This window comes from Euprymna scolopes, chromosome 1, assembly GCF_053919585.1.
Source record: "Euprymna scolopes isolate OS-2025 chromosome 1, ASM5391958v1, whole genome shotgun sequence".
Taxonomy (NCBI): domain Eukaryota; kingdom Metazoa; phylum Mollusca; class Cephalopoda; order Sepiida; family Sepiolidae; genus Euprymna; species Euprymna scolopes.
In genome coordinates, this window is record NC_136482.1 from 81,077,506 (window position 1) to 81,102,486 (window position 24,981).

General features: G+C 31.0%; 1 protein-coding gene across 1 annotated transcript in view; it reads left to right on the forward strand.

Moving 5' to 3' along the window:
- LOC145242735 (ATP-binding cassette sub-family C member 4-like) overlaps positions 1 to 24,981 on the forward strand; it is a 275,544-nt gene that overhangs the window by 204,879 nt on the left and 45,684 nt on the right. The window contains exons 10-14 of the mRNA XM_080105907.1: positions 403 to 492; positions 13,998 to 14,189; positions 15,346 to 15,527; positions 16,779 to 16,875; positions 23,358 to 23,576. Coding sequence (XP_079962033.1) covers positions 403 to 492; positions 13,998 to 14,189; positions 15,346 to 15,527; positions 16,779 to 16,875; positions 23,358 to 23,576 — 780 coding nt within the window. The remainder of the gene's footprint in view (positions 1 to 402; positions 493 to 13,997; positions 14,190 to 15,345; positions 15,528 to 16,778; positions 16,876 to 23,357; positions 23,577 to 24,981) is intronic.

Here is a 24,981-nt window from a genome sequence, read left to right on the forward strand (position 1 = left end):
TAAACATAAATTCCATGAACAAAGCTTCTTTCTTAGAATTGCACGCCTGTGGAATTCTTCCGATTGCCTGCTTTCCAGCTGACTACAATTTGATTGTCTTCAAGTCCAACATAAACAAGTTCTTGATGAACTGTCCCCCCTAAGTAATCCAATTTACAAAATTCCCACTACTTATGTTTACTACGCTATAATCACATTGACTAATGTATACCCATTAACCCTTATCCCCGAGTGGCCTCCTGGCCTTGATAAGTGGTGATTCCTGTGTACAAAAAAAAAATCCAAGATGTTTGCTAATTGATATAAAATCCTTTGACATAAAATAATCTAAAATATATTTCTGATATGATATTTTAAGATATTTTAAAGTCAGTTTTTGTTTTGTTTTGTTTTGTTTCTTAGGAGTTGCCTCAGCTGACTTTGAAGAATATCTCTTTAACAGTCAGCCCTGGTGAATTACTGGCTGTAGTTGGTCCCGTTGGAGCCGGAAAGGTAAGTCCTCTTCAGTTTACAATAAGAATAAAAACTAAAATATTATTTGAGGAAAGGTAAAATGGAAAACATGAAAAAAGAGTTGTGGAAAATCAATATAATTTGAGATTAAGGAGAAAAGTAAATAAAAGTTAAAGAACTTCCCATTTTGCGATGAATGTAAACTAAAGAAAACAGCAATTTTTAACTAGTTTTGAGATCTTTAAACAGAATAGAATTCTGAGAGTCAAATACTCGTATGTGTGAAAAATGCTGTTGAAATTTGAATCTCAAGAAAAGTGAACTGCTCTTGTTGAAGTAAATATTTTAAAGTGTCAATTTGTGCCAAGAAATACATGAAAATTGACTTTCTAAAGCAATTTCCACAGCAAATCTCAGTTGATATTTGATGGACCTGATAGATTGACCAAAGGATGGATTTTCATCTAATGCAGATATCACTGTGATTAAAAAAAGGCAGCGAGTAGATAATAGTATAATGATAGGAGTTGAAAAAGCCTACCAAATCATTAATTGGCTAATTTAAAACTAAACCGGTCAAACTATAGCAATTTCATAAAGAATGCTTTCTTTGAATGATACTGTCAAAATGACATTTTATATTCTCATTCTACATAAAACTTACTATTTATCTATGACAAATTAAGGCATAACAACTGCTTTTGTTGATTCTCTATTTGTGAAATGTAAACACATCATTTGAGCAACCTGTGACAATGTGACAATCATTTGTTGCCACTAAAAAATAGAAATCAAATAAGAAGCAATTGATTTTAACTTAGAAGGATTGACATGACTTTTTCTTTTTAGACTAAAGAGTAATATTGAAAAAATGAGTCAAACATAAAAGAAAAAATTTCCATTAAATTAAAAGAAAAAAATATTTATTTACGTTTTTAAATTATAATTTTTTTTGTTTTTTTTTATTTGTTTGTTTTTCTTTTTATAGGCTTTAAAAATCAAGAATTTATTTTTTGGCAAATATCTTTTGAGGTTTTACCAACAATAAACTATCTTATACATTTTTATCATTTTTTTTAGTGTGATAAAGATATATTGTATTAGCAGAATCAGTTTGTGTTTTCATTCTATTGTAATACATGTATTCTGTGTTGTAGCATTGCTTCTAATTTTGGATAGTATATTTTAGACAATGGTAACATCTTCGGGGATTAGTAAGAATCACGCTAACAATTAATATAAATGTAGATAAATTTGCTGTGAATGTAAAAGATTGATAAAATCATGAATGTTATAAATGGGTAACCATTTAGTAAGTGCTAAATTTAACAGGATTTTGTACATGAAAGAAATTAAACATGAGTTAATGAAAAAAAAACATACTTATATAGCAACAATTTTTCAGAGATGTATAATATAATTTGAAATACTAAAATTATTTAAGAAAGTGAAAAGTTCATGATTAAAAAAGATATGAGCATTAAAAAGTTTGTTTCAAAGTGTGTGTGTGTGTGTGTGTGTGTGTGTGTGTGCGTGTGTGTGTGTGTGCGTGCGTGCATGCTTATCTTCTTGGTGATTAAATTGTTACTGTAGAGAAAGCTGTCATACTTAAAGGATTTTTGGCTTGGGGTACTTTAAATTATGTTTCTTGAATGTGTGGTTGTTGTTCCAATTGAGAGTTGAGGAACACTGTTTATGTTGCCCAGAAGAACTTTGATTTCATTGACCAGTTTGCTATTTTTGTAAATTTATTTTTGTCATTAGCTTGTTACTTTTTGCATTTAAAAAAACATGAACCATTTTCACTGGTTGAAAAATATTGAGTTCACACCTACATGTCAAAATCAATATGTACTTACTTAAAAGCAAATCACTTTAGTGATTCCCTCTCTCAGCAGAGAGAAAGAAGTGAAAAGAGTAAGTTAAATGAACAAAGAAAGAAAAGGTACTTCCCCTTGTACCCATTTGTTTTGGATATCAATTTCTAATTTACCACAATGTGTCATAATACATATTGTATGCTTACCCAAGTGTCTAGAGTACAAATGTAGTAATTGCTACCAATTAAATATTCCGCAAGGTGAGACTAAATGGTCCAACAACCATACTTTTGGACAATTCTGAAAAAAAAAATCAATGAGTATTTTTAGTCTACTTATCAGTCTAAAAACATTAAAATGTAGTTTGACTGAATTGGATGATTCAACTCTTCAACTGTCTCCTACCACGAGTACCAGTTCAAATGATGTATAATAGATGAATTCTGTGTACATTATCAGGCTTCATACAAAGAAAATTTAAAAAAAGGGAAAATGTAGAGATAATCCTATCTCGTTTGGATGATACAATCTGTTTACAATTCAAAATAGAACCTATGTAGAACTGGCAATAAACCAGTTGTCATTCTGTCATTCTTAAAAACAGTAGCATCATAGATACTGATCTTTGGATGATTATCTCTTACTTGAGCAATGGAGGATGTGATTCTGGCATTCATCAATAGGAATTTAAATCTACCTTTAAATGATCCTGTGCAGATCATCTTTAAATCTACCTTTAAATGATCCTGTGTAGATCATCTTTAAATCTATCTTTAAATGATCCTGTGTAGATCATCTTTAAATCTATCTTTAAATGATCCTGTGCAGATCATCTTTAAATCTACCTTTAAATGATCCTGTGTAGATCATCTTTAAATCTATCTTTAAATGATCCTGTGTAGATCATCTTTAAATCTACCTTTAAATGATCCTGTGTAGATCATCTTTAAATCTATCTTTAAATGATCCTGTGTAGATCATCTTTAAATCTACCTTTAAATGATCCTGTGTAGATCATCTTTAAATCTATCTTTAAATGATCCTGTGTAGATCATCTTTAAATCTACCTTTAAATGATCCTGTGTAGATCATCTTTAAATCTACCTTTAAATGATCCTGTGTAGATCATCTTTAAATCTATCTTTAAATGATCCTGTGTAGATCATCTTTAAATCTACCTTTAAATGATCCTGTGTAGATCATCTTTAAATCTATCTTTAATTGATCCTGTGATGATCTTTAAATCTATCTTTAAATGATCCTGTGTAGATCATCTTTAAATCTACCTTAAATGATCCTGTGTAGATCATCTTTAAATCTACTTTTAAATGATCCTGTGTAGATCACCTTTAAATCTACCTTAAATGATCCTGTGTAGATCATCTTTAAATCTATCTTTAAATGATCCTGTGTAGATCATCTTTAAATCTTACCTTTAAATGATCCTGTGTAGATCATCTTTAAATCTACCTTTAAATGATCCTGTGTAGATCATCTTTAAATCTACCTTTAAATGATCCTGTGTAGATCATCTTTAAATCTACCTTTAAATGATCCTGTGTAGATCATCTTTAAATCTACCTTTAAATGATCCTGTGTAGATCATCTTTAAATCTACCTTAAATGATCCTGTGTAGATCATCTTTAAATCTATCTTTAAATGATCCTGTGTAGATCATCTTTAAATCTACCTTTAAATGATCCTGTGTAGATCATCTTTAAATCTATCTTTAAATGATCCTGTGTAGATCATCTTTAAATCTACCTTTAAATGATCCTGTGTAGATCATCTTTAAATCTACCTTTAAATGATCCTGTGTAGATCATCTTTAAATCTACCTTTAAATGATCCTGTGCAGATCATCTTTAAATCTACCTTTAAATGATCCTGTGTAGATCATCTTTAAATCTACCTTTAAATGATCCTGTGTAGATCATCTTTAAATCTACCTTTAAATGATCCTGTGTAGATCATCTTTAAATCTACCTTTAATGATCCTGTGTAGATCATCTTTAAATCTACCTTTAAATGATCCTGTGCAGATCATCTTTAAAATCTATCTTTAAATGATCCTGTGTAGATCATCTTTAAATCTACCTTTAAATGATCCTGTGTAGATCATCTTTAAATCTACCTTTAACTGATCCTGTGTCAGATCATCTTTAAATCTACCTTTAAATGATCCTGTGCAGATCATCTTTAAAATCTATCTTTAAATGATCCTGTGTAGATCATCTTTAAATCTATCCTTTAAATGATCCTGTGTAGATCATCTTTAAATCTACCTTTAAATGATCCTGTGTAGATCATCTTTAAATCTACCTTTAAATGATCCTGTGTAGATCATCTTTAAATCTACCTTTAAATGATCCTGTGTAGATCATCTTTAAATCTACCTTTAAATGATCCTGTGTAGATCATCTTTAAATCTACCTTTAAATGATCCTGTGTAGATCATCTTTAAATCTATTCTTTAAATGATCCTGTGTAGAATCATCTTTAAATCTATCTTTAAATGATCCTGTGTAGATCATCTTTAAAATCTACCTTTAAATGATCCTGTGTAGATCATCTTTAAATCTATCTTTAAATGATCCTGTGTAGATCATCTTTAAATCTACCTTTAAATGATCCTGTGTAGATCATCTTTAAATCTATCTTTAAATGATCCTGTGTAGATCATCTTTAAATCTACCTTTAAATGATCCTGTGTAGATCATCTTTAAATCTATCTTTAAATGATCCTGTGCAGATCATCTTTAAATCTACCTTTAAATGATCCTGTGTAGATCATCTTTAAATCTATCTTTAAATGATCCTGTGTAGATCATCGTTAAATCTATCTTTAAATGATCCTGTGTAGATCATCTTTAAATCTACCTTTAAATGATCCTGTGTAGATCATCTTTAAATCTATCTTTAAATGATCCTGTGTAGATCATCTTTAAATCTACCTTTAAATGATCCTGTGTAGATCATCTTTAAATCTATCTTTAAATGATCCTGTGTAGATCATCTTTAAATCTACCTTTAAATGATCCTGTGTAGATCATCTTTAAATCTATCTTTAAATGATCCTGTGTAGATCATCTTTAAATCTACCTTTAAATGATCCTGTGTAGATCATCTTTAAATCTATCTTTAAATGATCCTGTGTAGAACATCTTTAAATCTATCTTTAAATGATCCTGTGTAGATCATCTTTAAATCTACCTTTAAATGATCCTGTGCAGATCATCTTTAAATCTACCTTTAAATGATCCTGTGTAGATCATCTTTAAATCTACCTTTAAATGATCCTGTGCAGATCATCTTTAAATCTATCTTTAAATGATCCTGTGTAGATCATCTTTAAATCTACCTTTAAATGATCCTGTGTAGATCATCTTTAAATCTATCTTTAAATGATCCTGTGTAGATCATCTTTAAATCTATCTTTAAATGATCCTGTGTAGATCATCTTTAAATCTATCTTTAAATGATCCTGTGTAGATCATCTTTAAATCTACCTTTAAATGATCCTGTGTAGATCATCTTTAAATCTACCTTTAAATGATCCTGTGTAGATCATCTTTAAATCTACCTTTAAATGATCCTGTGCAGATCATCTTTAAATCTATCTTTAAATGATCCTGTGTAGATCATCTTTAAATCTACCTTTAAATGATCCTGTGTAGATCATCTTTAAATCTATCTTTAAATGATCCTGTGTAGATCATCTTTAAATCTATCTTTAAATGATCCTGTGTAGATCATCTTTAAATCTACCTTTAAATGATCCTGTGTAGATCATCTTTAAATCTACCTTTAAATGATCCTGTGTAGATCATCTTTAAATCTACCTTTAAATGATCCTGTGCAGATCATCTTTAAATCTATCTTTAAATGATCCTGTGTAGATCATCTTTAAATCTACCTTTAAATGATCCTGTGTAGATCATCTTTAAATCTATCTTTAAATGATCCTGTGTAGATCATCTTTAAATCTACCTTTAAATGATCCTGTGTAGATCATCTTTAAATCTATCTTTAAATGATCCTGTGTAGATCATCTTTAAATCTATCTTTAAATGATCCTGTGTAGATCATCTTTAAATCTACCTTTAAATGATCCTGTGTAGATCATCTTTAAATCTATCTTTAAATGATCCTGTGTAGATCATCTTTAAATCTACCTTTAAATGATCCTGTGTAGATCATCTTTAAATCTATCTTTAAATGATCCTGTGTAGATCATCTTTAAATCTACCTTTAAATGATCCTGTGCAGATCATCTTTAAATCTATCTTTAAATGATCCTGTGTAGATCATCTTTAAATCTACCTTTAAATGATCCTGTGTAGATCATCTTTAAATCTACCTTTAAATGATCCTGTCCAGATCATCTTTAAATCTACCTTTAAATGATCCTGTGTAGATCATCTTTAAATCTACCTTTAAATGATCCTGTGTAGATCATCTTTAAATCTACCTTTAAATGATCCTGTGTAGATCATCTTTAAATCTATCTTTAAATGATCCTGTGTAGATCATCTTTAAATCTATCTTTAAATGATCCTGTGTAGATCATCTTTAAATCTATCTTTAAATGATCCTGTGTAGATCATCTTTAAATCTACCTTTAAATGATCCTGTGTAAATCATCTTTAAATCTATCTTTAAATGATCCTGTGTAGATCATCTTTAAATCTACCTTTAAATGATCCTGTGTAGATCATCTTTAAATCTATCTTTAAATGATCCTGTGTAGATCATCTTTAAATCTACCTTTAAATGATCCTGTGTAGATCATCTTAAAATCTATCTTTAAATGATCCTGTGCAGATCATCTTTAAATCTACCTTTAAATGATCCTGTGTAGATCATCTTTAAATCTATCTTTAAATGATCCTGTGTAGATCATCGTTAAATCTATCTTTAAATGATCCTGTGTAGATCATCTTTAAATCTACCTTTAAATGATCCTGTGTAGATCATCTTTAAATCTACCTTTAAATGATCCTGTGTAGATCATCTTTAAATCTACCTTTAAATGATCCTGTGTAGATCATCTTTAAATCTATCTTTAAATGATCCTGTGTAGATCATCTTTAAATCTACCTTTAAATGATCCTGTGTAGATCATCTTTAAATCTATCTTTAAATGATCCTGTGTAGATCATCTTTAAATCTATCTTTAAATGATCCTGTGTAGATCATCTTTAAATCTATCTTTAAATGATCCTGTGTAGATCATCTTTAAATCTATCTTTAAATGATCCTGTGCAGATCATCTTTAAATCTACCTTTAAATGATCCTGTGTAGATCATCTTTAAATCTATCTTTAAATGATCCTGTGCAGATCATCTTTAAATCTACCTTTAAATGATCCTGTGTAGATCATCTTTAAATCTACCTTTAAATGATCCTGTGCAGATCATCTTTAAATCTATCTTTAAATGATCCTGTGTAGATCATCTTTAAATCTACCTTTAAATGATCCTGTGTAGATCATCTTTAAATCTACCTTTAAATGATCCTGTCCAGATCATCTTTAAATCTACCTTTAAATGATCCTGTGTAGATCATCTTTAAATCTACCTTTAAATGATCCTGTGTAGATCATCTTTAAATCTACCTTTAAATGATCCTGTGTAGATCATCTTTAAATCTATCTTTAAATGATCCTGTGTAGATCATCTTTAAATCTATCTTTAAATGATCCTGTGTAGATCATCTTTAAATCTATCTTTAAATGATCCTGTGTAGATCATCTTTAAATCTACCTTTAAATGATCCTGTGTAAATCATCTTTAAATCTATCTTTAAATGATCCTGTGTAGATCATCTTTAAATCTACCTTTAAATGATCCTGTGTAGATCATCTTTAAATCTATCTTTAAATGATCCTGTGTAGATCATCTTTAAATCTACCTTTAAATGATCCTGTGTAGATCATCTTAAAATCTATCTTTAAATGATCCTGTGCAGATCATCTTTAAATCTACCTTTAAATGATCCTGTGTAGATCATCTTTAAATCTATCTTTAAATGATCCTGTGTAGATCATCGTTAAATCTATCTTTAAATGATCCTGTGTAGATCATCTTTAAATCTACCTTTAAATGATCCTGTGTAGATCATCTTTAAATCTATCTTTAAATGATCCTGTGTAGATCATCTTTAAATCTACCTTTAAATGATCCTGTGTAGATCATCTTTAAATCTATCTTTAAATGATCCTGTGTAGATCATCTTTAAATCTATCTTTAAATGATCCTGTGTAGATCATCCTTAAATCTATCTTTAAATGATCCTGTGTAGATCATCTTTAAATCTACCTTTAAATGATCCTGTGTAGATCATCTTTAAATCTATCTTTAAATGATCCTGTGTAGATCATCTTTAAATCTATCTTTAAATGATCCTGTGTAGATCATCTTTAAATCTACCTTTAAATGATCCTGTGTAGATCATCTTTAAATCTACCTTTAAATGATCCTGTGTAGATCATCTTTAAATCTACCTTGAAATGATCCTGTGCAGATCATCTTTAAATCTATCTTTAAATGATCCTGTGTAGATCATCTTTAAATCTACCTTTAAATGATCCTGTGTAGATCATCTTTAAATCTATCTTTAAATGATCCTGTGTAGATCATCTTTAAATCTACCTTTAAATGATCCTGTGTAGATCATCTTTAAATCTATCTTTAAATGATCCTGTGTAGATCATCTTTAAATCTATCTTTAAATGATCCTGTGTAGATCATCTTTAAATCTATCTTTAAATGATCCTGTGTAGATCATCTTTAAATCTACCTTTAAATGATCCTGTGTAGATCATCTTTAAATCTATCTTTAAATGATCCTGTGTAGATCATCTTTAAATCTACCTTTAAATGATCCTGTGTAGATCATCTTTAAATCTATCTTTAAATGATCCTGTGTAGATCATCTTTAAATCTACCTTTAAATGATCCTGTGTAGATCATCTTTAAATCTATCTTTAAATGATCCTGTGCAGATCATCTTTAAATCTACCTTTAAATGATCCTGTGTAGATCATCTTTAAATCTATCTTTAAATGATCCTGTGTAGATCATCTTTAAATCTATCTTGAAATGATCCTGTGTAGATCATCTTTAAATCTACCTTTAAATGATCCTGTGTAGATCATCTTTAAATCTATCTTTAAATGATCCTGTGTAGATCATCTTTAAATCTACCTTTAAATGATCCTGTGTAGATCATCTTTAAATCTATCTTTAAATGATCCTGTGTAGATCATCTTTAAATCTACCTTTAAATGATCCTGTGTAGATCATCTTTAAATCTATCTTTAAATGATCCTGTGTAGATCATCTTTAAATCTACCTTTAAATGATCCTGTGTAGATCATCTTTAAATCTACCTTTAAATGATCCTGTGTAGATCATCTTTAAATCTATCTTTAAATGATCCTGTGTAGATCATCTTTAAATCTATCTTTAAATGATCCTGTGTAGATCATCTTTAAATCTATCTTTAAATGATCCTGTGTAGATCATCTTTAAATCTACCTTTAAATGATCCTGTGTAAATCATCTTTAAATCTATCTTTAAATGATCCTGTGTAGATCATCTTTAAATCTACCTTTAAATGATCCTGTGTAGATCATCTTTAAATCTATCTTTAAATGATCCTGTGTAGATCATCTTTAAATCTACCTTTAAATGATCCTGTGTAGATCATCTTAAAATCTATCTTTAAATGATCCTGTGCAGATCATCTTTAAATCTACCTTTAAATGATCCTGTGTAGATCATCTTTAAATCTATCTTTAAATGATCCTGTGTAGATCATCGTTAAATCTATCTTTAAATGATCCTGTGTAGATCATCTTTAAATCTACCTTTAAATGATCCTGTGTAGATCATCTTTAAATCTATCTTTAAATGATCCTGTGTAGATCATCTTTAAATCTACCTTTAAATGATCCTGTGTAGATCATCTTTAAATCTATCTTTAAATGATCCTGTGTAGATCATCTTTAAATCTACCTTTAAATGATCCTGTGTAGATCATCTTTAAATCTATCTTTAAATGATCCTGTGTAGATCATCTTTAAATCTACCTTTAAATGATCCTGTGTAGATCATCTTTAAATCTATCTTTAAATGATCCTGTGTAGATCATCTTTAAATCTATCTTTAAATGATCCTGTGTAGATCATCTTTAAATCTACCTTTAAATGATCCTGTGTAGATCATCTTTAAATCTACCTTTAAATGATCCTGTGTAGATCATCTTTAAATCTACCTTGAAATGATCCTGTGCAGATCATCTTTAAATCTATCTTTAAATGATCCTGTGTAGATCATCTTTAAATCTACCTTTAAATGATCCTGTGTAGATCATCTTTAAATCTATCTTTAAATGATCCTGTGTAGATCATCTTTAAATCTACCTTTAAATGATCCTGTGTAGATCATCTTTAAATCTATCTTTAAATGATCCTGTGTAGATCATCTTTAAATCTATCTTTAAATGATCCTGTGTAGATCATCTTTAAATCTATCTTTAAATGATCCTGTGTAGATCATCTTTAAATCTACCTTTAAATGATCCTGTGTAGATCATCTTTAAATCTATCTTTAAATGATCCTGTGTAGATCATCTTTAAATCTACCTTTAAATGATCCTGTGTAGATCATCTTTAAATCTATCTTTAAATGATCCTGTGTAGATCATCTTTAAATCTACCTTTAAATGATCCTGTGTAGATCATCTTTAAATCTATCTTTAAATGATCCTGTGCAGATCATCTTTAAATCTACCTTTAAATGATCCTGTGTAGATCATCTTTAAATCTATCTTTAAATGATCCTGTGTAGATCATCTTTAAATCTATCTTGAAATGATCCTGTGTAGATCATCTTTAAATCTACCTTTAAATGATCCTGTGTAGATCATCTTTAAATCTATCTTTAAATGATCCTGTGTAGATCATCTTTAAATCTACCTTTAAATGATCCTGTGTAGATCATCTTTAAATCTATCTTTAAATGATCCTGTGTAGATCATCTTTAAATCTACCTTTAAATGATCCTGTGTAGATCATCTTTAAATCTATCTTTAAATGATCCTGTGTAGATCATCTTTAAATCTACCTTTAAATGATCCTGTGTAGATCATCTTTAAATCTACCTTTAAATGATCCTGTGTAGATCATCTTTAAATCTATCTTTAAATGATCCTGTGTAGATCATCTTTAAATCTACCTTTAAATGATCCTGTGTAGATCATCTTTAAATCTATCTTTAAATGATCCTGTGTAGATCATCTTTAAATCTATCTTTAAATGATCCTGTGTAGATCATCTTTAAATCTATCTTTAAATGATCCTGTGTAGATCATCTTTAAATCTATCTTTAAATGATCCTGTGCAGATCATCTTTAAATCTACCTTTAAATGATCCTGTGTAGATCATCTTTAAATCTATCTTTAAATGATCCTGTGCAGATCATCTTTAAATCTACCTTTAAATGATCCTGTGTAGATCATCTTTAAATCTACCTTTAAATGATCCTGTGTAGATCATCTTTAAATCTATCTTTAAATGATCCTGTGTAGATCATCTTTAAATCTACCTTTAAATGATCCTGTGTAGATCATCTTTAAATCTATCTTTAAATGATCCTGTGTAGATCATCTTTAAATCTACCTTTAAATGATCCTGTGTAGATCATCTTTAAATCTATCTTTAAATGATCCTGTGCAGATCATCTTTAAATCTACCTTTAAATGATCCTGTGTAGATCATCTTTAAATCTATCTTTAAATGATCCTGTGTAGATCATCTTTAAATCTATCTTTAAATGATCCTGTGTAGATCATCTTTAAATCTATCTTTAAATGATCCTGTGTAGATCATCTTTAAATCTACCTTTAAATGATCCTGTGTAGATCATCTTTAAATCTACCTTTAAATGATCCTGTGTAGATCATCTTTAAATCTACCTTTAAATGATCCTGTGTAGATCATCTTTAAATCTACCTTTAAATGATCCTGTGTAGATCATCTTTAAATCTATCTTTAAATGATCCTGTGTAGATCATCTTTAAATCTACCTTTAAATGATCCTGTGTAGATCATCTTTAAATCTACCTTTAAATGATCCTGTGTAGATCATCTTTAAATCTACCTTTAAATGATCCTGTGTAGATCATCTTTAAATCTACCTTTAAATGATCCTGTGTAGATCATCTTTAAATCTATCTTTAAATGATCCTGTGTAGATCATCTTTAAATCTATCTTTAAATGATCCTGTGTAGATCATCTTTAAATCTACCTTTAAATGATCCTGTGTAGATCATCTTTAAATCTACCTTTAAATGATCCTGTGTAGATCATCTTTAAATCTACCTTTAAATGATCCTGTGTAGATCATCTTTAAATCTACCTTTAAATGATCCTGTGCAGATCATCTTTAAATCTACCTTTAAATGATCCTGTGTAGATCATCTTTAAATCTACCTTTAAATGATCCTGTGTAGATCATCTTTAAATCTATCTTTAAATGATCCTGTGTAGATCACTAATTGCTCTACCAACAGCAATTAGTGATCTACACAGGATCCAGCAAAAGATATAGCATAGGTGCTTTCATCTCAATAAAAAAAAGACAACATTCTCCATGTTTCTGCTCTGTAAGCCTACAAAGAAGGTTTTGACAATGCATACTATATCCAGGTTTAAAGTTCACTTGAACAAATATTTAGACAATATATTGATATGCACTCTATTTTACATCATGTGTTGCATTTTGCTATTGTTTTGCCAATAAATTTGATTTGATACACATATGCTTATGATACACATATGCTTATGAGCATATGTGTATTTACGCCTGTGAATGAGAGTTCGGAATTGAATATCACATGAGCATGTTTGAAAAGTTTGTGCTAAGAGAAGAAAAATGCTTATTTGAGAATCAAAGCAAATACTTCAAGTGGGTATGAGTGTACTCAGCTTAAAATCAAGAAGAAAACCACCACCACCACTACTAACACCACCATCATCATGTATAATAGTAGTAGTTGGAGGGGAAAGTTGTATTGGCAGCTGGACAGCCTTTGAGAATGGCTTCCAAACTAACCTGTTGCAATATTTTTATATATTTTAAGGGTATGAGCCCTGAAAATTAGGAGATCCTACTTATAGACACTGCCGATAGGAATTGATGAATCGAATTAAGCCACATTCTGCTAGCAACCAATCAGAAACCAGAATTGCTCCATAAAAATATTGAATTTTTTAGCATTCCAGCACATCATTTATTTTTGTGTCAACACAAGAAGGATCTTTTGCTCTTTGCCTGCAAAATTTAAAGTCTAGGACCTGTACAGAATAGCTACCCACTGAAAATTCTTCATCTCCAGGACTTGTATATAATAGCTACCAATCAGACACTCTGCTTAAATTAAACATGGTTTTCAATTCAAGATAACCTATCTCTGGAAAAGTCTTTATTTATTTATTTATTTATTTATTTCTCTCAAATCCATTTTTATCACTTCCTCCCATGTTTTCCTTGGTTTTCCTGTGCTAAGTAACTCTTACTATAACTGTTTTATATCCACTATATATATATTTATATCCTACTATAACTGTTTTACTCTCATCTGTTCTTTGAATATGACCAAACCAACAAAGTCTTCTGTAAATATATAATTTGTATCTTTTTCTTTTTTAAAGTCCTCAGTCTTAATGACTATCCTGAAGGAATTGCCTTTACTCTCCGGTCAAGTGAATGTTCATGGAACTGTGTCATATGTAGCCCAGCAACCGTGGATCTTCTCGGCTTCCTTACGACAAAATATCTTATTTGGTCAGAAATATGACAAAGTCAAATATAATCGGATAGTCCAAGTCTGTGCTCTAAAAAAGGTGACATTTTTTCAGACTTTTTTGTTTAATCATTTCTAAAATAATTTTCTTATCTAAGAAAGATGCAACTCTGTCATAATTTCTAATAACTCTGTTTAATCTATTGGAGCTAAGGGAACCTTTCTTGCCAGTAGTAGCAAGCTGGACACCAACATGATGGGACTAAAAAAAAAAATAAATAAGCTCATGAACTTCATGTAAAGTAAATTTTGAAATACATTTAAGGACTGATATACAATTATGACAAAGCATAAGCCATGTTATTTATATACAATATTCATACGTATGCAGAAACATGTTTATAAATCTCTTGTTACAAAAACTATATATAAATATTAGAAGAATACCAACCAAGGATGGGTAAAACTAATTTCACAAACAGAACAGTTTTGCTCCATTTTTATATCCTTTTAAAAAGTTTAAAAATCAAGATATAATGTGACTAAACTATATATCTACAACCCTTATTTTTTATAAAAATCCATTACATAATTTTAATTCTAGAAAATGTTTAAAATTGGAAATCTTCCTTTATTCTTCAGAAGAAACTGAAAGTCAGGGATTCTTGTTTAATTGGTGTTTAATAATTATGGATCAAATTCAATGCAAATTTGAACTATTGGAATTTTCAGATTAAAGGTTGTGCTCAAACTAAAATAAACTAAAATCTCTTTGTAATAACCCACATAAACTAAAATTTGAAGAATGTTTATTACTTGATGTCTAATTTAATGAGGTTACAATGTAAGTAATAATGAGATTACAATTTTACAAAAATTGGAAGCTGTTGGATTATCATCTTCTACTTCCTTTTACTTATTTTAAATGAAACTAAATCTAACACACATAATGACATTTTATGTCTAGCAGCTGTGTTCCAAAATTAATAATGATCAAGTAATTAGTGAATCTTGTACGTATACACATACCAAACTTTTTATAAATAGAAATACAATGTCTGTTTAACTCAGTCTCGTATTTTCTGATGGATGTTCTCAGTATAACTTATTTCAGTACAGTTGTCTGAAAGACTTCTTTACCTGGGGGTAAGTTGTTATGAAAACTAATTACATCCCCTCCCCATAACTCAATTTTCAAACAGATGTGCATACAAATTTTAACTGTTCTATTTTCTGCTTGTATTTTCTTGTTTTAGGATATTGAGACCTTGCCCCACAAAGACTTTACTCTGGTTGGTGAGCGGGGTATAACTCTAAGTGGGGGTCAAAGGGCAAGAGTCAGCCTGGCTCGAGCTCTCTACATGGATGCTGATATTTATATCCTTGACGACCCATTAAGCGCTGTTGATGCCAAAGTTGGACGACATCTTTTTAACCAGTAAGTTGATATGTGAGCTTTTGTAATCTCTATCTATTTTTTTATTGTACTTTTTGATTTACTCAAGGTTGGAAATCCTCTCCTTTTCAACAGAATTCCGCTTTATTTTTAATCCAGAAAAAGTCATTTTCTGCTTAAATTGATATATGCTCCTCTACTTAATGGTTGAAATCTCCGCCTTTTTTTTTTAAATAAGAAAAAGCTAATTTCTGGTCAAACTGCTAACGTCATATCTCCTTATTTAATGTTTCTTATGTAGTTGTTTATGTACATAAGAAATTTTATTCAAAAATCATAATTTTGATTTTACTTCATTTAATTTTACTTTTTCTGATTTAGGAATTGTATTTTTTCGTTTGTGATTTCAGATCCTAAAGGAATTATTCACTATTTACAGATTTACAACTTGTGATTCAACCACCTAATTCATTACTCATGGGTTGTTCCATTTGACTCTGTTTGGATTCATGTGTTTCATTGCTCAACTTTCTTCTACGACTTTTAAATCATTTTTCCAAACATTGTTTTTCTATCAAATTTTGAAACTTTCCTAAAAACGTTTCTGAATTCTTTAGATGAGGATTGTATTATTTGGATTCATCCGACTACTGTTCTCATCTTGATTTTCACAATGTTTCGGTTGGTGTAACCTCCAACCTTTTTCAGGTGTATTTTGTCAAACTTGGAAATGTTTCTGTCTAATTCAGAAATTTGGACAGAATTTCGAACAGAGCCCTTTACTTACTTCAATTATGAAAGTAATATTCTCCTGAAGTTTCAATTCTCAGTGTGGGCGACCGAAAAATACAATTGCAAATTTCTTATGAACCTTTATTTAGTCATGGCTGATGGAACAAGAGCATGCTACCACCATGAAGTAAATAAAGGGTTCTGTTCAAAATTCTGTTCAAATTCCCAAGTTTGATAGAAACATTCCTGGGTTTGACAAGATACACCTGAACAAGGTTGGAGGTTACATCGACCGAAACATTGTGAAAATAGCACTCAAGATGAAAACAGTAGTCTGAAGAATCCAAATAATACGAGTTTCCTAAAAATCTTATGCTAGAAATTCTTTTACTTAGAATTTTCAAAGTTTTCAAATTTATGTAAACTAGTAAACTTTACTTTTCTTTTGCTAGTTATTTACTTGAAAAAGAAAAGCCTAATTTTTGAAATGTCATGGAATAAGGAAAAAAAATCGTTTTTATATTTCTTGATCTTCACAACTTTTTATTGTTACTTTTTCAGTTGCATCAATGGCTACTTGAAGAAAAAGGCAATAATTCTTGTGACCCATCAATTGCAATTTTTGCCAAAAGCCAATCAAATCATCATCTTGGATCAGGTAAAGAATAAAATATAAGCCACCTGTAAAGTGTATTTCATTTACAGTTAAACATTGAATTAATTGGTAACTGAAAAACTAAATGAGAAATCATAGTCAGTTACCCACTGATCCAATGTATAACTCAGTAGTTTATGATATTCTTATTTAAATGTTAACTTGGTGTCAACTACCCCTTTGTGCTAATGATGTGTGTTTATTAATAAAGTTAATATCATCTCTGAAACAATCGTACACAAATTTAAGTTGTTATATTTTGAATTCTTGGAACATTTGTAAATGATCGTAGATTGATTTTGTTTACCTCCTATTTACTCTACTTAAGCTCTGGAAGATTTAACTCCTTTTCTATTGAGCTGAATATATTTGCAATATTTTGAATGACTCATTATAATTCGCATGATTTACCCACCAGTATAAAGGTTAGCTGAATAGTTACTTATCAATTGTGCTTTTACGTTCTATCTTCTGATCATTATATATATTAGTGGCCTGGCAAGGCCACAGAGGAAACAACCAAGCAAAAAAGAAACTATTCCTCCCAAAGCAGCAAAACTAAAGCTGGCTTGCCAGGACACTATATACAAATGTAGGCGAATTTGGGCATATTTTATTGGTTTGAAAATATAGGTTCTTTTTTTAACAATTGTCATAAAATTTGAAACATAGAATAGTATTATAATCTTTAAAACATGTGCAAATTTTCATGTAGTTTCATCCCATAGAACCAAAGATATGAGCATTTCAATGCTTCAATATTCAATTTGGCTATGAGTATAAATATATCCATATATATATATATATATATATATATATATATATATATATATATATCACCTTTTTTGGCAATTTTATAAGTTCCAAATCTCAGCGACTATTGATCAGAATCTAATGAATGAAGACTCGTTGGAAAGGTAATGACCTGAATTGTGGAGTGGGCTATGTGATATTTGCCCTTAAGGTTGCGCATTAAGGGGATCATCAATTACTTAGCCTATTGTTGGCACTTTTTTACAGCCATAAAATATTTCAATCATAGTCATTTGTTTTCTTAGTTTTTTTTAGTTAGTTTTGCATATGAATTACAAAATATCTGATATTTCATATCTAAATGTCATTAAGCCAGTTTTTTCTATATTTGCATTTTGTATAATTCTGGCTAATCTCCTCTTCTGGCTTCGAAATGCCATGGTCTAAAGAGTTTTTTTTTCTTAATTTTCCCTTTAACATCTCTTTATTGTTCTGATGATATAGTAAAGTTATAACTTTTATTCCTCATCTTTCATTTCATAATATTACTCTTTGATAACATATATATACATATATAGGATGCATACATAGACATTGGATGAAGTTTGACTGGTTTAAACCCCCTTTAATAAATATTATTAATCTGATTATTATCATTTGTAATTATTAATAATAATTTTATAAATATTATTTTACTTATTTAAATATAATATCTATCATGTTTTGACAAGCTTCTGGGCTTAAACTTTACTCCTGATCTGAAATGAAATACGTACATCAAATCTGTTGCCAAGGTCGCTGGAAAAATGGTGGGATCCTTCTACCGCTCCAATAGATATCTCACTGCTGATGCAATTCTCTATCTATATAAAAGCCAAGTACATCCAAGGATGGAGTACTGCTGCCATATCTGGGCAGGAACTGCTAAAAACAGCCTATCCTGCCTTGATAGAGTACAAAATAGACTTCGGAACCTAGTGGGAGATGCCCTTTTCTCTTCCCTGCAACCTCTTCCACAGAAGGGACATTGCAAGCCTGTCGTCGTTTTATCATTATTTCCATAGCAAGTGCTCGGCTGAGCTCCAATCTCTGGTCCTCCCTCGTCAATCTTTCATGAAAAACACCCGTCTAGGTGAAGATGTAGCAGTTAACAAACTATTTACTATAAGTGGATCAATGCCCGGTGCCATAGTGATTCGGCCACACTGACCAATTGGTTGGCAGGGCGCATTGATTTGAGTTGCCCCCTTAAGGACTATTTTTAGCCCTTTGGGATCTCAGCTGCGATCGCTAAAGAGAGGACAGCAAGCGACCTATACAGACCTCTCTCACTCACCCCTCCCACTGCTACTTGTTGATGACTGCAGTCTGATGGCAGACGACACCTCCAAACAGACTTTTACACTTTCTTTCTCTCTCTTCAGTCTGAGATATAATCTTGCCTTTTCTAAATAAACCCTTTATTATTGTTTTGTTAAAAGCAATGTCGTTTGGCCTTGTGTTTATTTAAATAATTATTAGGAGAGAAATGCACAACATTTCCCTCCTATAAAATGTTGACCCGAAACAAACACAGACCTTTTGATTACAAAGCAGCATTTCATTTTTTTGAGCAAAATATTAAAAAATGACAAGGGACCAAATCACAAAGGCAGAATGACTGGAAGAGATATTTTTTTCACAAAAAGAACTTTGACAAGAAAGTTATTCATTTTCCTTTTGTCGCCATCGCCGATACAAACAGCAAAAGCGCATTCAAAATCAAAGAAGAAAACAATAACAAAAAAACTTCGAAACTGGTTTCCCGTTTCTCTCTTATAAAAAAAAAAATAACAAAAATGAGAAGAAAAAATACTGAAGAGTTTTGTTTTAAAACCCCCAGAAAACTAACAAAATAAAACAAAACAAAAAAAAACAAAACAAAAAGAACAGAAAGCGAAAAACATTTTGTTTACGAATAGTTTGTTTTTCTTTACACACGAATCAACCACGGGCAAACGATATTTCGCCTTCCATTTTCTTAACCGAAGAGACCAGCTACTACATCCTTCAACGCAACAAACTCAAACTATATATATAAATATATATATATTGATATTTGGTAAAACTGGTAATTAGTAAAAACCTGAAGAGAGTGCTCAATACTATTGCAGAGCAAATGTTTTCTTTTTTTTTAATTTTTTTTTAATTTTTATTTTTTTATTATCGTTTTATCTGTTTGGTTACATATGTTTCAGATGTTGAACCATGTTTATGATCTAACAGCCTCATCAGACCTTACAGAAGTGGTTGTTGGTATTAGGAAGAAGTGTTTTAGAAAAAATACAAAAAAAAAGGGAGGGGGGTAGGCGATAATAAGGGGGGAGGGAGACGGGTATTGACAATATTTCAGTTTTGAGGGTTAAGATACATTAGATTGTATTGTGTATGTGGGGGTAGCAGATTCAAGTAGGCGTGGCTGGAGATATATGGATATAGAGAGGGGGAGGTGGAGAGAGGATGGTAAAGAAAAGAAAAAGGGAGGGGGTAAGGTTGGAGGGGAGGGGAGTTTCAATTTTTAGGTTTTAAATTTTAACTACCTTTTGCTTGTTCAGTAAGGTATATTAAGTAGATGAGAGAGAGGGAGAGCGAGAGAGGGAAAAAGTTAGTGCACATGTCATGTCTTTTGACAGGTACAGAGTTCATTTAAAATTTTCGTAGTCGCTATACGTCGACTTGTCCATTTCAGTTTTCAGTGGGTTGTTTTTTTTAATAATACATACGTTAACACATGTGCAAATATGCATACATACATATACATATATATGTACACTTCTACACATCCATATACAGACACATACGCACACACACACATATATATAAACAATGTATATGCAGACATACATGGATACATATGCAGGCATACATACACATACACACAACTCTTATACACACCACACACATATATATATATATATATATATATATACACACTCACAAATATATATAGACACATATATATATATATATATATATATATATATATATATATATATACACACACACACCTACCTATATACATATATGTGGAGATATAGATCTCCAGTAAGAAGTAGATGTACATATACATACATACATACATACATACATACGCATCATTAATATTGTATTCAGCTAAATCCATAACAAGCGAAACTTCAATGAATGGTTTATTTTATTGATGCTACATCGTAATCACGTGACTAAAATTTTAGCAGACGAAACTTTGGGAGTCAAAAGAATAAGGACTTCCAAAATTTCTTTTTATTCTAAAAATTCTTTTTCTTTTTTATCTTAATTTTATTGCTGATTTTCTATTTTCATTATTAACATAAAATTAATAACTTCGTTCTTATTTATTACAAAAATGTTAGTTTTATTTTAGTGTCTTAAACTTCTCCCCCCCCCCATATTTTTTTGCCGATGAGATTATATTCAAAGACAAAACCTTTGTCAATTATTGTCAATATTCATTGTCAATTGTAGTAAAATGAATATTGTTTCCAAAACCATCATACACTCAAGTTGATTTTGTTTGTTTTTCCTTTAGAAACTGATTCATAATTTACAATTATTAATCTTTTTACTCTTTTGGACAGAAAAAGAGAATGAAATCCGAACTTAGCCACGTCATGCAAAACAGCAATGCCCATCTAGAACCATTCTCAGAAGCCGAAATAACCGCAGCAATATCTCAACTAAAAAATGGATGATGGAATAACCACAGAGATGGTAACACACTTTGGAACAACTGTAAGAAAGTGGTTACTGGTCCTAATAAATAACTGTGCGTCATCCCTCAAACTCCCTAAAATCTGGAAAAGGCAAGAGTAGTAGCCATTCTAAAACCAGGAAAAGACCTCACATCACCTAAGAGCTACCGACCTATCTCCCTACTGTGCATTCTCTATAAACTATACGAGCGCATGATACTTGCCAGAATAATGGAAACAGTGGAAGAACAACTTTCAGCTGACCAAGCTGGCTTTAGACCAGGTCGGTCATGTTGTAGCCAGATTTTAAACCTGACCCAATTCATTGAGGATGGATTTGAGACCAAAAAAATAACAGGCACTGTGTTTGTAGACCTTCCAGCAGCCTATGACACTGTCAACCATAGGGCACTCATACTAAAAGTAGCCAAATGATAGAAAACTCAGCATTGGTGAGCATAATTGAATGTCTACTTAGTAATCGGCGTTTCCATGTTGAGATGGATGGAAAAAAGAGTAGATGGTTTATCCAAAACAATGGCCTCCCACAAGGTTCAGTTTTGGCTCCAACTCTATTCAATATCTACACTAACGACCAACCACAATACCCAAATATACAAAGATATATATATGCCGATGACCTATGCATCGCCACTCAGACAAATAGTTTGGACATCATAGAAGAAAGACTCTATGATGCCCTAGCCACTCTCTCTAGGTACTACAAAAAGTGATACTTAAATGCAAACCCAGACAAGACCCAGGTTTGTGCCCTTCATCTTAATAATCACCAAGCAAATCGGAGACTAAGAGTCATGTGGAATGACAACATGCTTACAGATGAACCTTTCCAAGTCTACCTGGGGGGTAACTCTGGACAGAACACTCTCTTCTAGAAAACACATTACCAAATTGAAAGGCAAGCTGTCATCACGAAAGAGCCTTCTCAGTAAGCTTGCCACCAGCAATTGGGGTGCCGACCCCAAAACACTGAGGCATACAGCTCTCGCACTGTGCCATTCCACAGCAGAATATTGTGCTCCAGTATGGGCAAGATCATGCCATGCCCATAAAATTGACGTAAAGCTGAACAAGGCATACCAAACCATAACTGGTGCTCTAAGACCAACTCCCTTACCAGCTCTATACTGCCTAACTGGTATTCCACCACCACATATCAGGCGAGAAGTCATCACCAGAATAGATCGGTACAAACAGCTTAACGACCACAGGCACTCACTGTTTGGCCACCAATCAGTGAGACAAAGACTAAAATCTCACAGTAGCTTCATTAATATAGAGGAAATCGATCCCAGGCAAGCTGCCTCCTATAGGATGGAACGATGGCGAGACTATAACGGCAGGAATAAAAATGAAGCCCTACCAGACCCAAAAGAAACACTTCCCCAGGGTTCAAACCTTGGTAGAAAAAACTGGGTGACTCTAAATAGAGCCAGAGCCAAAGTAGGCAAAACAAAAGACTATCTCCACAAGTGGGGCCTAGACATCTCACCTTTATGTCCATGTGGAGAGGTATAAACGATGCACCACCTTAGGGGAAACTGCCGATTGGGTCCTTATTGCTCAAACCAAGACCTTAAGGAGGCAAACAGCACCGCCATGCGATGGGTTAATTTCTATTGCGATAAGATATGATGATGATCTTTTTACTCAATATTAATATAGCTCTAGGATACATATACCTATTGTGCTTATTATATTACAGTACTATGCGCACTGTTCTTTTAAAAGTATTAATACATTAAAATAAACTCTGCTCTTTAGACTCCCGGTCTAATTTCCTCTATAAAATATTATATATATATATATATATATATATATATATATATATATATACACACACACACATTCTACTCAGTTTACGCTGAAAAAGGTTAAAAGGTTATCTGATGTGTATTCAATTTTTGTTAATTCTGTATCCATAAAAATATAGATTACATATTTATATGTATTTTTCTTTCTTTTGTTTTTTTCCAAAAGGGAGAAGCCGTTGGGACTGGTACGTTTGATGAACTCCTTGAGTCGGGTATTGATTTTGCCAGCCTCCTCCAAATAACAAACAAAGAAGAAGATGCTGAGATTCCAATGAAGTCATTATCAACACTTGATTTGGTTGGAGGAATGTCTAATTCTGTGACAAATCTCAAAGATCCTCTTGGTTCCTTAATATCTCTTTGTTCAGTTGGCAATGATGTTAAGGTAAAAGTTACAAAAATCTTCTTGGAGAATTCAGAATCATGCAGATATTAAATTCAGAATTCAGAATCATGCAGATATTAAATTCAGAATTAAGAATCATGCAGATATTAAATTCAGAATTAAGAATCATGCAGATATTAAATTCATAAAAGAATATTTTATTGTCATAGGATTGGTTAATCATGGTTGCAAATAATATTAAAATGTACAATTTTAAAAACCAGAATAAATGTTTTATATTTGTTTATTTAATTTACATGCGTCAGGGAAGGGATGTCATTTCTCCATTTGTTTTGTTTTTTTCGCGGAATCACACTTTTTTTTTTTTTTTTTTTTTTTTTTTTTTTTTTTTTTTTTTAGAGAAAATGGAATTTCCTCTTAAAATGTGGATTTTTTAAGAAGAATTTTTCTATCAAATCCTTGTTTTGTTTTGTTGCTATTTTCCTGGAATTTCTTTCTTTTTTTCTTCCTCTTTTTATCTTTCTTTTTTCTCGTTTTTTTTCTTTCTCTTCTCTCCATTGTGTCTTGCTTTGCTTTTCTATTCCCTTTTATAATAGTTCTCTCTGAAAACTGAAAATATTAAGTAAGACTTTAAACAATGGGAGTAGAAATATTACTTCCACATATGCACTATTGTCTTTCTTCTAATTTTGACTTTCTTAGTTGAAACTGAATTGAGTTGTTTTTTTTTTTAGGAGAGGTGGGGGGGATTATCTGTTCTGATACTACACTTCATCTTTTCTATCTTTGGTCAGTGAGGAGGAGATACCTTTTGATTATAGCAATATTTATTTTCCAATCCAGAGTGACTTTTTTTGAAGAGTTGGATTTTCTCTTCATTAAAAACCGACCATGTGTCTAACTCTGTTCTTGTGGGGTGGCGTTCAATAAATGATGGTAAATAGATGCAATTGATTAAAGAATAATTTTTTTACGAGATTGATGTTTCACTAATTATATATTTTTCAAATTAATTTCAATGTGAAAGGGTATGGTAGTTTCCTGGAAGCATTGCTGGCAAATAAGTATAATGGTATTTAATAAGTCTATTAGTCATGCAGAAATGACTAAAATGGTGAAAGAGATGAACAAAAACAAATAATCAAAGACAATATATACAATATTTTTATTAAAAAAAACTTATCTACTTATTTTTCAGTAAATCTTTTACTTGTAAATATTCCGGGATGACGAAAATATTTTGATATTTCTGGAGAAATCATCTCCTTCTCCAAAAAAAAAAAAAAAAGACATGTTTTTCCTATTTACGAAATTGTTTTTAATGTTTACCACCAACACATCATCCAAGTTGTTTTTAGTTATCATTCTTTTTGCATTCCCTTCTCTCCCCACACATACACACAAAGGAGGGGTTGGAACATTCAGGTTGGGAAATTTATTTCCA